Source organism: Strix aluco, chromosome 5 (assembly GCF_031877795.1).
Source record: "Strix aluco isolate bStrAlu1 chromosome 5, bStrAlu1.hap1, whole genome shotgun sequence".
NCBI lineage: Eukaryota > Metazoa > Chordata > Aves > Strigiformes > Strigidae > Strix > Strix aluco.
In genome coordinates, this window is record NC_133935.1 from 31,863,741 (window position 1) to 31,877,339 (window position 13,599).

At 52.8% G+C, this 13,599-nt stretch overlaps 1 protein-coding gene across 3 annotated transcripts in view; it reads right to left on the reverse strand.

The window, feature by feature from the left end:
- Positions 1–705: 705 nt before the first annotated feature.
- The window catches only part of MRTFA (myocardin related transcription factor A), a 97,493-nt gene continuing 84,599 nt past the window's right edge, over positions 706–13,599 (reverse strand). For all 3 annotated transcript variants that reach the window (XM_074826731.1, XM_074826733.1, XM_074826732.1), the window contains 9 exons: positions 12,420–12,595; positions 11,799–11,954; positions 11,051–11,301; positions 10,528–10,699; positions 9,132–10,247; positions 7,813–7,980; positions 5,503–5,676; positions 5,040–5,100; positions 706–4,591 (listed from right to left, as the gene is read on the reverse strand). In XM_074826731.1, coding sequence (XP_074682832.1) covers positions 4,092–4,591; positions 5,040–5,100; positions 5,503–5,676; positions 7,813–7,980; positions 9,132–10,247; positions 10,528–10,699; positions 11,051–11,301; positions 11,799–11,954; positions 12,420–12,595 — 2,774 coding nt within the window. In that variant the 3' untranslated portion in view covers positions 706–4,091. The remainder of the gene's footprint in view (positions 4,592–5,039; positions 5,101–5,502; positions 5,677–7,812; positions 7,981–9,131; positions 10,248–10,527; positions 10,700–11,050; positions 11,302–11,798; positions 11,955–12,419; positions 12,596–13,599) is intronic.

Consider the following 13,599-nt stretch of genomic DNA (forward strand, 5'->3'; position numbering starts at 1 on the left):
CCTTGCATCAGCCCTGGCCCCAAGGCTGAGCAGCGGCCGGGGTGGGAGCAGTTGTGCTGCCAACAGTGGCACTTGCCCCCCTGCTGCCAGCCCTCCCCAAAGTTCAGCACGCAGCAGAGCCCCAGAAAAGCAAGAGATACTCAAAACTAGGGGGTGAAGGGACACTGCAGGAGGAGGGCCCTTAGCAAAGTGTGAGGGGCTGGCAGAAAGGAGGGCTGGGCAGTGGGGGGGTGGCCATGGTGGTTTTGTACAGCAAGAAGCTTCTCCAGAAAAAGCAGGTAGAGTCTCATCTGCAGAGTGGGACAGGAACAGGGCCCGGGCCCAGGCAGGACTGCAGTCAGAAGCCCAAGCTCACAGGAGGGTGGAAGTTGCAGGGTATTTACTGAGGTGAAAATGAGTGTTTTCAGTCAAAGTAATGCCAGTAACGCCTGTGACAGCTGGGGACCCGGCTGGCCTTGGCTGGGGGAGGCTGTAAAACCTGCCTGTGCTCCTCCCACCATAAGACCTACTTCTGGTTGCAGCATAGGTGATTTCCATACACAGAGGGAATCTCCCTGCGGCCGAGAAGGGATGAAGCATCACTGCTCAAGCTGCTTTTTTTTCAGGCTTGAGAAAGACCCAGAGGGTTCACCCACCCTTAGCTGGAAAAGGCAGCGTGGCCCCAAGCCCTCCCACCAGCGTAGCAGAGAAAGTTCTGAGCATGTGGCTGTTTGGAATTTTTTTAATAAAATGGATTTTTTTCAAATATTTGTAACTGAAAAAATAATTCAATTTAAAGATCCATTCTCTCCCCCGTTAACTTGTCACTTTTATCCTTTTCCAGTTGAATACTCGCTCTGGATCCGATGCCCCAACACCATCCGGCTCTGGTGGTGCTGATCGCCCCTCGCCGTTTGCTGCATAGCGGAAGGGAGAGTGCGTGCTAGTCAAATACACATTACAAACAAGTAGTGGTTACAGCAGAAAGATTCAGGATTACATTCAAGGTAGAGGCAGAACATCAGACTTTGTTTTTCCCAATGGGTGCAAAAATGTATGTCCAGGGGAATACCTCTTCCAACAAAGAACTATTGAACTATTATTCAAACAAATAATAGTAAGAAAGCAGAGAACCGGGCTAGCCTCCTCTGGGCACTGCTTGGGGAAAAGACTTTCTAATATTTCCTGGGATGAGGCACCATCTTCCCCTCTGCCCCTGGGCACAGGGTTATCACTTGCTCTCCTGCCAGAAGCCCCTTGTGCTGAGGGGCTCAGGCAGGTTCGCTGGGTTCCTCAGGAGGTGAAGCTCAAGATTCTGTATTGTCTGGGCTCCTTGAGGTCAAGCCCATCAGCCAATTTCAAGTATGTTGGGCAAATTTAATGTAATTAAATTCCTACAAAGTTTCACAAATGAAGGTGGGTGGGTAAAGGTGAAAGGGAGCAGCTGTGAGCTCAGCCTTTCACCAGCAACCCCTGGGAAGGGCGAGATCAGTAACAGGCATTGGCCTCTCTCTGCCGATGATGACTTGGGGGGCCTGGCCCAGCACGAGGAACCAGGGCTGGGTTCAGGCCAGGACTGCAGGGAGGGTGCTCCCACCTTCTCCTCGGAGCTCATTGCACTTAGATATTTTCATTCTTTATTTGCTGGTTGCAGCTCTAATTATTGGTACAAAAGAAATCACACATCTGGTTTTTGTGGAGGCTACTGCTCACAGTGGGCTAAAAGAAGCTGATTTTGCTTAAGTTTGACAAATAGGTGGCCTTGCTTTTTTTCCCTTGGCTTTTGAAAGATCATCCCCTCCCCCCACCTACTTTGCCCCTACGAAGCCCCCTGCCTCCTGTGCCCACCTGGTCCCAGGGCTGGGCAGCTGCCCTGGGGAAGCTCTGTAAGGCAACTGCTCACGTGCTTGCTGCTCCCAGTGAGCACCAGGGCTGCACTGGGAGAGAAGTGGGGGGGGTGAAGGGGGTGTCCACCAGTCCCAGTTATTCTCATTTTCAGGACACGACACTGTAGCTTGAGCAACAGAAAGCAGGTGGGGTGGGGGAAGGGTGTATCCTCTCCAACCTGGACACTGAGGGACACAGGTAAGAGGCTCTGACTTGAGTACAACCTGGGGGAAGAGAAGGGGGCAGAAAGGAAGGAAGCTGCCAGCAGGCTCCCCCTGCAAATGATTAAGAAAGTGGCTCCCCATGCAGTTAAGAAGCAACTAGGGCTCAGGAAAGCAGGAATTTCAGCTGCAAAACAGGCGTGACCCCACTCGGCTGCCAGTTCAGTGGTTGGCAGACCACCTGCTGTGCAGGGCTGGCACTCCCAGCCCGGCTGCAGAGCTGCGGTACCCACACCCCTGTGGCAAGGCTGCCTCTGAGAAGAGCACCAGGTACCAAAGGGGCAGGGGAGCAACCTGTGCGCACCCACACCTACCCCTTCCCAGCAGGCAGCACTGCAGCCCGGTGCAGGGGAAAGGTGGGCACAGCATCCTGGAGGAGACACTAAAAAGGATGGCAGTTTGCCCTTCTGCTGCCTGAGCAGGGTCAGCACCTTTAATTTCTAGAGCTGCTGCCTCCAGCCCTGCCCCACCTCCCTCAGCCTGAGCAGCCAGGACCAGCTTGGGGCTGAAGGAGGGAGAGCTGTGTGGTGAGGTGGCCACCTGGTGAATATGGCCATGAGCTACTACTAACAAATGCAGGGATTTAAAAGGGACAGGAGTAACGGCAGGAGAGCGAGCCCCAGGCCTGGGTTTCCAACACAAAACCCTGCCCAAGGAACAGCAGCACCCTGATGCTGAGGGTCTGGGGTACTCATTGCCCACAGGGCCACAGCTCCCAGGAAGCAACCCTTTGCTTTTGCCTGGTACCCCGTGGGCCTGGAGGGAAGGAAGAGCAGAGGTCAGCTGCCCCTTACTTGCTTTTGGGGTCCCACTTGTCCCCAGAAAGGCGCCCTCGCAGTCACACTACCAAGCTAGGAGCTGTGTTGTGCCTCACAATACCCCTTTTGCCAATGTGGCTTCCCCCTCTTGCCTGTTGGGGCTGATGTTCTTTCCCCTGGGGCAACCACTCCAGGGAGGCAACAGCACAGCTGAAGGCAGGGGACAGATTGCACATGGCCCCTAATGATATGTGGCTCCTTGCTGGCTGTGCCCCTCACACGCTCCCCAGGACACATGAATGCTTTCTTCTCCCTGACCCCCACCCCGGCTGCCTGCCCTGCTCACCTGGGGGTGCCTGTGGAAGCTGGGGGGGCGGGGGGTGTGCCTGAAGGTGAGCTGCCAGGCACAGCCAGGGGTCTGGGGCAGTGAAGGACAGGTTTAACATCTAAGGCCCTGGATTTTAGCACCTTAAGAATCAGTTTTGCAGCCCAAAGCAAGTGAAAGCAAGCAGGCAGGCCTCTGCCAAGCTCAGCAATATTTGGGAAACCAGCTTGGACGTTACCAGGTTGGTGGGGAACCCTGGTTCCCTTTGGCTACATTTGGAAAAGGTGCCTGTTCTGCCCAGCTCCTCGCAGCCCGGCTGCAGATCAGGCCCTCCCCTGACAAGAGGGCAGGTGGTGCAGAGGGTTGGGGCCCCCAGCTAGCGCTCCTGCCTCAGGGTCCTGCTCTGGAGGTAGAATCCCCTTCTGCAACCCTTGAACTGACACAACCCCCTTTACTCGCCAATCCCACAAGGCGTGGGGTGCTGCTTCGGAAAAGGGCTCAGGCCCAGTCACGCTCCGTCCCGCTGCGAGGCGCGAGGGAACGCCTGCCCCACGCGCTGCCATCGCTGCCCCTGCCTGGAGGAAGAGGGGCTGCTGGCTCCGTCCTCCCCCGGGCTGGGGCAGGCTGCACGGAGGGGGCAGGAGGCTGCCAGCCCCAGAGCTCCTGCGGCCTTCCCCCCACCCAGCAGCCGTTCTCCCTGCCCTGGCCGGGCCCGCTGCCCAGGCAGCAGCGACTCGGGCAGTGGGTCGGCCTCTGCCACCACTGCGGCTTCATGCAGGAAGGACACTGTTGGGGGAGGAGCACAAATACTAGGAGCTCATTTCTTTTTTTTTTTGTTTTTTGTTTTTTGGTTGACTGGCCTCTTCCCCCTGCATGCCTATCCCGTCCCACTCCCATTCCCTTCAGTCTCTGCTCACAGAGTTACAAGCAAGAATCCCAGTGCAGCTGCAGATCGTGTCCATCAAGGAAGTCTGTGGAAAAGAGGCTGGGAGCCGCAGTGCTAAGGGGAGCCAGGCTCATGACAGGCCCCCCTGGCAGCTCCAGCCAGTCCATGCTGTCCAAGTTAGCCTCTGCCAGATCCAGGGCTATGCCCCCAGATGGCTCGTGAGCAAAGTGCAATTCTGAGGTGTCCATAGGTGAAGGCGGGTGGTCCAGGATGGCCGAGCTGCTCAGCATCTCACTGTGGAGGTCATCAATCAGGGACAGGGGCTCCGGCCCATCGTGGCCTGCCGTCAGCAGCGGGAGGCCAGTGCTGCTCTCCAGGAAGTCCTCCAGCCGGCCCACGGGCACTGGCTGCCCCAGGGACACGGGCACCGCCAGCTCTGAGGAATGGTGGCTGCCGGGCGGTGGGGAGCAGGCTGGAGCCACGGGTGGCTCCTTCCCAGCTGGGGACGACTGATCCTTGAAGTCAGCAGAAATCTCTGTACAGGGAACAAAGAGGCAGGCCAGGGTGAGGAAAAGCCCGGCCAAACACCAGAAGGATCCCTCCCACCCACCAGGGCAGCAGGGACGCCCCAGACTGAGCCATCACCGATCACCAGCTGGGATAAGGAAACTCATCCTGTGCCTGCGCTTGGCTTGCTGTGGAGTTTCAACCCTCCTTCAGGGAATTCAAGCTCTGTCCAGTACCACAGAAGTGATGTGCCCACATGTGATGCAGCAGAGCCACCGAGAAGCTTCGTATCACTCTGTGATTCTATAATGCCCAACTGACATCTCTCTCAGTGCCTTAATGACTACTGCCAATGCTAAAGGCACTGGCAGGGACACAGGAGCAGAGAGCTGGGCCATGTCAGCCTCTCCCCTTGGTGCTTTACAATCCCCAGGCTCAAACCTGAAGACTGGGAACTGCTGGCTCTGTCTCCTTACCTCCACTTTCGATGAGGATGTCAAACAGGTCATCCATCTGCTGGCTGGAACAGCCGTTCTCCTGGGGATAACAAGCACAAGATTAGCTTCCTATTTCCCAGGGGAGCTTCCACCTCCAGTGACACCCTTGGCTGCTGGCTCTCCTCCCTCGCCCCAGGGACGGGGCTCTTATCTAGCAAGAATGAGCATGTGGAGGCACAGCACCAGAATCCCCTAACCCCAGGCTGTTACTGGATGGGAAGGTACAGTCAGCAACTGCTGTACTAACACTGCGCAGTGAGTGGCCTGGGATCTCTACCTGTGGTTTAGGGTCTGCCCCAAACCCTCCAGAAGGAATTCAGCTAGGAAGGCGCAGCTGTGTCTCCATTCTCTGTTACTTGCCCAGACCAGGGATCTAAGCAGATTTACAGTGGCACCTTTTCACCTGCTCTCCAAGGAAAGCAGGGAGAAGAACTGCTCTCACCTGGGCCTTTGGCTGTTGCTTCACGGCCTCTTCGTAGCCTGGTGGCTCTTTCATTGGGACCGAGGGAACAGGGAGAGGAGGTGGAGGCGTTCCAAAAAGCGACGTGTGCTGTTGCTGCTCCAGGTCCATCTGGGATGGGGAAGGGGCAGCAGGAGAGCCAGGCTGTGATGAGGGCTGTTTAGAATGAAGGCAGAAGGGCTGATCAGGGGAAAACCCACATCAACTCCTGTCTCAGCTGCTTGAGACACCATCACCCCCTCTCTTGGCAAGCGCTGCACAGAGGTCTCCACTGCTCTGCTCGCAGCAGCCTGGCTTCTTTCACATGCTCTGTGCACTATGCCCTGGCTGCAGGGGAGGAAGATAAGATTTCCCCTCCAACTCACAGCTGGAAATCTTTTGCTGATTTTTCTAATGCTAAAGCAACCAGACCACAAACCGCCACCAGGCCACTGCTGGTTGGGAGAGCCTCATCTGCCCGAGTGGGGGATTCCTCTAGCACTGTGGAGAGAGAGGGCACTTCCCTTGTTGTGTTCAGCCTACTCTGCTCCATATATTCAGGATCTTTCACCCACCTCCCTCTGCAGTGCCTGTTTTGGGGACACAATCAAGCTTCACTAGCAGCAAGTTTCACAGCCTGATGGTGGATGGAGAACACCAGAACACTCACCAGCACCAGAGGCCTCCAAAGGAAACCCCAAGCGCTGCAGGAAGTGGTGCTCATGACTCAGCTTTACCAGATGAATCAGCACACAACTGCCCAGAACAGAAGTTAAAACGTGGATCAGGTCTTTGCCTCTACAGCAGTTAGGTGTGATTCACACTGAAGCTTGCTCCCCTGGAGCAGTAATCCCCGGGCAGTAGCTGAATGCCAGTTCCAACACTTGTACGTGTAGATGCTCTTCCCCATCCTGTTTTCCCCAGAAAGTTGTTCGTCTGTTCTGTGACCTGCAGGTAGAGGAGCAACCCCAGGCCCCAGCCACTGCTCAGGGGTCTGCTCTCTTCCTGAGAGGGGCTGGAAATTTGTGCTGTGGCACAGGCCTCTGGGACGTGCTGCGAGGGTACCTTTTTGACACACTGAGTGGGGTGGCTTTGCCAGGAGCACCAATTTTCAGGGACTGTTTGTGGAAATCATCAGGGAAGAAGGGCTGCGGGTTTGGAGGTGCTGAGAAAGACAATACAGTGTGGGGCAGCTGCCCCGTGACCACCTGCAGACCTGGTTTCTGACCCTACAGGGAGGCAAAGGGATTAGGAGAGTCCCTACAGATTCCTCCACAGCACATGAGCCAAGGGAGTCTGATGGAAAAGGTGCCTTCGTTTACTTCTGCATTTCCTCAAAGGTCTCAAAGCAAACCAAGGCCCTGACCCTTTGCAAAGTGGGTATCCCACTCTGACTAAGCTAGAAATGACTCCTGTCCATATCCTTTCCAGGATCTGATTCAGAAGTGATCCTCCAAGCTCTAAAAACTCTTCATAATCTTTCTGTATCTTAATTACATGTTAGAGAGAGCATTACATAGGCTAGAAAGGGAGGAGATGGGCAGCAGAGGAGCCTCTTTAGAGCCATCACCCAGAGAAGGGGTCAAGCCGGCGGTGCTCTCTTTCCTGAACCAGCACCACGCTTCAAAAAAGAGATGATTAACAGGTATGCCCAAGGCACAGGAATGGAAATCACAGCATGTTCATCAGTACCAGAGTACTCATCCTTTTGCCCCTCTCAGGGCTCATACACCACCTTCAGTAGCAGACATGCCACCCACTTCCATGCAGTAGTCACCTTTTCAGTTCAGCAGCACTCCTTCAAGAATCGGGGACACCACTGTGCACCAAGGCTGCCCACTCCGCCTCTCATCGCTTTTCATCGATAGAAAATGCTTGTTTAAAACACTGGCTGGTATTCTACCCAGATATGGGACCAAAGGGCAGAAGCCAGTAAATTGTCAGGGTTTAGCCCAGAGCTCTTTGCTGTAAAGCCTCCCCATCACTTCCAAGCATGCCCATAGGGGAGGACCTCATGGACACTCAGTGCTCTTGAAACCTCCTGCCTGACGGGCTCTCCATCGCAGCTAGTGCAGCAGGAGGCAGGGGAATAGAGAGGCCATGCCAGGCACCCCTTCTGCTGCCACATTCAAGCTGAAAACCAAACACTCCATGCAGCTGCAAGCTGTGGCGGAAGCTGCTGTGAGATCTCACTTTTGCTGTGATGATGGTCTCTGACCAGGATTGTGTGTGTGTCCCCTTCCCACCGCTGCAACAAACCCCGGCAACAGGCAAAGAAAAACAAGGAAGAAAAGCGTGCAGGCAGTGAGCTACCTTTCTGACAGATTGGTTTCGTCCTCTGGGCGGCTGCTGCTGCTGCAGGGGCTGCTGCTGCTTCTGCACGGGCTGTTGCTTCTGCTGCTGCGTGGGCTGCTGAGGGGTGCTTGCAGGTAGCTGACACGGCGGTTGGCTGGAAGTTTTAGCGGGCGATGATTGTACTCTCTGGAAAGAAAAGGGTATCTGTGAGAAGTTATTCCCTGGACACAACATGGAGCAAGGCCTGTCTTTCTTAAAAGATTTCTGCAGTTTGTTCTTCCCCACTCTTTAGGAAATTTAGTCAATCGTTCTGTTTCATCAAGCACAGAAATCAGATTGGGATGGGAATCAGAGTCCTAAAAGAGGAGGTAGTCCCAGTCGAAATCCCTGGGCTATCCATGACATCCCTCAAAGGCTGGCAGACCTGATACAGGACCTGTGCCTGCCTGGAGCAGCAGCGGAGTTCAGGTGAGATACCCTGGGCTATCAATGGTGACACTGGGTGCTGATATTTAGACAGCTGCCTGGCATCTCATCTGCTACACAGCAAACGCAACCTGTCCCTGATGGTAGACACTGCCACTTGCTCTGCAGAAGGTGCAGGAAATATAGCAGCAGAGAATGAAAATCTTCTCTTATGCCATGAAAGATGCTGGGGTTTGACTTATGCCATAAAACCTGGGCATATTTATCCTTTCCTGGAAGAAACACTCTGAACATTTCCGTTAAGTGCTGAGCTCATGCCAACAGGGGAACAGTAGATCATCTCTGATGAAAGACTGTTAACACTGGAATACTGACACACATTAAAACAAAGAGCAGTCAAAAAGCAAAACGTCTGCTCCCAGGGTCTGATTTCAGCTCTTGGTAGATAAGGTGACCTATCTATCACTCGGTCTATGATCTCTCCAGTAAAGGGCAAGAGGTGAAATACACTCTACTTTTTTTTACTACCACAGACATAGTTGTTCTTTCACAAACTAGTGAAACGTGGCAGCAAACCCTTGTCCTCCAAGCCTGAGATCCTGCCTGACAAAAGGCAGAACCATGTGTTTGGAAGAATGCTGAACAGCCTGTGATGCACACAGTCAATCATGCATTGCTGTACACAGTTCATCATTGTCAAATTCCAGTCTTTTTGCTGAAGATCTGCTTACACTGCTCTGTTTTACAAAGCCATGATCTACCAGCCATCGTAGCAACCAACTCAGCCATTTTAGTATTTACTGCATTGAATTTCCGCCGTGTTAAGTCATCCTATGGTAACCTGAACAGCAGGAAGAGGGAGAGAGGAACCCAACTGTCTGCAGCAGGGCTGTGATCTAACCCTTGCCTACCTGCAAGGCTGGGCAGCTACTCCCTGCCTTCCCGTGGGGCGAGAGGCCCTGCCTCTCAGCACTCTGCTTGGTCACGGTGAGGACGATGTGGGTCCCTGTGGAGTCGGTGATGAGGGTGGGGGGAGGGGTGCCCTTGATGAGGTCACTCAGGGCACTCCCTTGCTGGCCAAGGAAAAGCCGCGGGCTGTGGGACTGGCACGGTGGCTCTGCTTCCGCGGCTGGCACCTCCTGCTTCACCATCACAGCTTTCTTTGGCACTGGGCTTGGATTTGAAGTGTCCATTTGGCTAGCGGTTGGTGCAGGGCTGAATTGGTCTGTTTGGCCACTGGATTGCTTTGCAGACTGGCAACTCAGGAAACCGTTTTCACTCTTGACCTGGATGCCAAATGCTACTGGGTTGGAGGCAAGGGCTGTTCCTTCTCCTGCAGCCGGTGGGGCTGGTACTGACTGCTGAGAGCGCTTCTCCTGCTCTAGCTGTAGTCTAAGCATCTCAACCAGCTGCTGCTTCTGCTTTAGCATGCGGGTGAGTTCCTCGATCTGCTTGTCCTTCTCCTGGAGCATTTGGTCTTTGTCCCTAACTTCTGCATCTCTGCTGTTACCAGTGCTACACCGCTCCGACCTGGGTACGGCGTTTATGCTGCAGGAGGCAGACTTGGAGCTTTCTTCCTTCACCAGGAACTGCACTGGAGACGCCTGCAAGGTGAGCTGGGTCAGGGGTGAAGTCACCATCTCTCCAAAGGTGTCTCCAGTGGCTGAGTTCTCATCCCCTGTGCTCATTTGTGAGCGCTCAGAAGGAGTTGGAGAAACAGGAGGAGTCGAGCCTGTGCTGCCAAACTTCATTACGCCGCCACCGGTGACTGTGGCCACAACTACTTCTGCTGGTGCGATGCCAGTGGTGACCAGGGCTGGCCCCGTGCTCAGCCTGGCAGCTGGGAAGGCTACCACCACTTCGGCAGCTTTTGGGAGGACAGCTGCTGTGCTGGGCTTGGGAGTGGGGGTTGTTTGGCCGGCTGCACCGTTCTGGTCTTGGTAAGCTCTGAGACGCTCAATCAGGTCTGTCTTTGTGCCCGAGACAGGCAAGGCCCTCAATTTCAACTCTTGCTTCAGCTCTGCTACCTGATATGGGGAAAAAACCAAAAGAGGGCAACATTGAGAGAACATACACTCCAACCAGAACAACTATTAACCGCTACCAGAGCCACGGGGCAAAGGACTAAACTGACCCTCCTGCAGGCCAGTAACCTGCTCCGCAGGTACAGACTGCAGGGCAGCAATACCGGCTGCCACCACTAACTCCTGTCAGTCCATCTCAGCCCTGCTCTGGGGCAGCAACATGATTCAGTACTGCCCTTGGACAATGGCAAAAAAGGGGCTGTGCAGCTTCAGAGACATTTACCTTCATCTCATCTAGGTTGGCAGGGAGAGGTCCGGGCTTGCCCACTGCAGCATTACTGTTCTGTCGCATCAGGCCACTGGAACCAGAGGATACTGAAGACGAGCTGCTGACTGTGGCAGAGAGATTGCGTACAGCAGGGGCACTGGCACCACTCTGCTGCTCTCCTGGCGGCCTGCAGGGAAACAAAAAAACACAGGCATCAAAACCAAAGTGGAAAGGCACCGGAGGCCCTCAGTGTCAACATATACGTTCAGAAACATCTGGGTCACTAGTGCCACCCTAGGCGTTAAAGTGCACCAATGCCTTTGACTATATCCATGCCCCTTACTCTGCCAACCGACTCACTTCAGCTGCTTTTGTCTGATTCATCTGATACCCGCCCTTTCTGAGGCCTGCTGTAACCTAACAAGATTGAGTGCTTACAGCCCACTGCCACACCTCACACCTGGAGCACAACGTCTCTGATAACAGTACTGGGGAAGCAAGTGCTTCCAAAGAGAGAGCTGCCATCTAGGACCCATACTTTGGTGGGGCTGGCAGGATGGTCTGATAGTTGTAGTGCTGCTGCTGCTGGTTGAGGATCTGAAGCTGAAGAAAGAGCTGCTGCTGCTGCAGTATTTTGGCATAGGATGAATCCATGGGAGGAGCTCCCTTGTCCTGCTTTTGGTCCGGGGGAATATACTGATGATATTTAAGCTTCTTGACTTTCGGCTTCAACTCCTTGGCTTTTTTACTGCGCTGAGACTTCTCACTAGCAGACTTGGGCTGGCTTTGCTATTTGGAAGAAAAGGAAGCAAATAAGAATGGAAACACTGAAATAACGTAACACCCCACGTAAACCAGAACACACACTGGGATTTTCATTTCAAAATTCTCCAGATTTGACCTCAGGGTCTATCCATGCTTCTCTACAGGCAACAATATAGTCACAGCACCCACACTGGCTTACACTGCACCATAATGCAGGTCACCTTTCCCAGCACACCAGATCACTTGCTCATCCAGTGCAGACTCACTGACTAACTATGGATAATGTTGATTGTTTCAAAACATTTTGCATCAGGACCCATTTTACAGAAGGTGAATACATCATGGAACAGAAAAACCTATTAAATATGTTACAACTAGTGTCAGAGGAAGACACTAATGAGAAATAAGCTTTCCTTCCTTTGCATCTGTTAACACAGTACTTCCAACTCCAAACTTTCTTCAGAGTAACCATCTTATCTTCCTTCAGACTATAACAATGAAGAAATCAGGCAAAAAAGTACCTTAATGAGTGTTGGTGGGGGCTTGGCAGCAGTAAGAGCCGCTCCATTGGTAAGACTAGGGGGCAGAAGGGGTGGTGGTGGCAGAGGTGGGGGTGGCTGTTCAGGTAGGAAAAGTGTTTCACTGGAGTCTGCGCTAATCTGCAATTGGGATGTACCCTGCAGGGACAGAAAAAGGCATAATGAATACATGTATGAGGAGGGAAACAGTTTAAGAGAGTGCAGGAAGTGTCCACTTAGAGAGAAGCAGCACAGGCTTCAAGTCATTAATTAGACTCCTTTAAGCCACTGCTTCAGCTGTCCCTGAGAAGCAGCACAACTTCTTAGAGCAGAAAAGGAAACAAAATCCCACACCTGTATCTCCCAGCTTTGCCTGACAGAATCAGTCGCACACAGGCTGTATCACCAAGTAATGACTGCCCCCCTTGCCCACGTGGCACCACCATGGGGGCTTCTGAATAACCAGAGGACTTCACCAACACCACACAGAGCTAAGACCCCTTGTGAAATCTCACAGACTACACCTTTCAAGGATCCCTCAGTCTCACTTTTTAGGACCCTCTGCCACTAATCAGCAGTAGCTGTGAAGCTCCAGGGCACTGCAGGAGGCCACCGCATTCTCACCTGAGCTAGTGATGTGCCAGTGGTGCTAGGAAGAGGCTCACAAATCCGGGAGTCCATCGGCGATGGGACAGACCCCTGGGACTCATGGCTGGCTGGCTGTTCTGGGGAGAGGGCATCACTGCTGTCCTCATCAAAGGAGGAATTGTCTGCAACCTTTGGGTAGTTCACCTGTCCAACTAAAAACACAAACATCAACTGTGGCCTTTAAAGTGGAGTAAGAGATTATTTCAGTTGACACTAGATGTTTCACAAAGATAATGAAGGCATGGAGAGAGTTGTGTCTGAGTTGTGCCTAAAGCACCAGCTAAAAATGAGAGAACAGAGCGCATACCAGATCAATTTTAGGTGGAATAAAATAATACAGACTGGGGTGAACCATTTCCCTTGCTTCTTAGCTAGACAAGATCAGGAAGTGTAACAAGAGCTACTTAACTCTGCCCAAACCCAGACCTGTAGCATGGCTAATTTGATTATCATCTGGCACCAAAGAAGAAGGTTAGACAGGGTACGGTTGAGTCATGGTTTCTTTGATGTTTATCGTGTGTGGTGGAAGGAAGAATCCCTCTTCAAGACAGAATCCCAAACTGTCCTCTAGTCTTACAAGCAACAAGAGCTATGGATTAAGCGGTGGCCCTGACTGCTATTAGCATTTCTGTCTATCTACATGTCCAGGAGATAAATTCATGTGAGTGTACATCTGTAATGTACTAATGTTTTTTAGATTATATTATCTCAAATTTATCCTGGTATGCAGGAAAATACTATCATTTGCACCTAACCTAAAAGCAACAGAAATCCAGAGAGGTGTACTTTGCTCAGTCTGAAGCAAGCCACATCTCTAATGCTCCAGTTCACAAGTTCACTCTTTCTCTTCTTCAACCACGTCTTGTGCAATAGTGAAGTCAGGCTCTCCCAGAACACCGTCCTTTTCCTTTTTCATGAAAAGTATTCCATCTTACTCACAGTTGTGTCCCATTTGTCTTTAAAGTAGCTGTGTGTGTTTGAGGGGATGAATAAACCACAGACACACACAGACTGCTCAGTCTGGGAAGACAGGAAAGAGCACTGCTGAGGCAGTGGGAAGGCTATTCCTCAGCATTCCTTTCAGCCCTTGGAATGGCACTGGCATGATTTACATCTGTTCTGGTTTATTTTTAAAGGGGTTGAATCCTATGAAGTT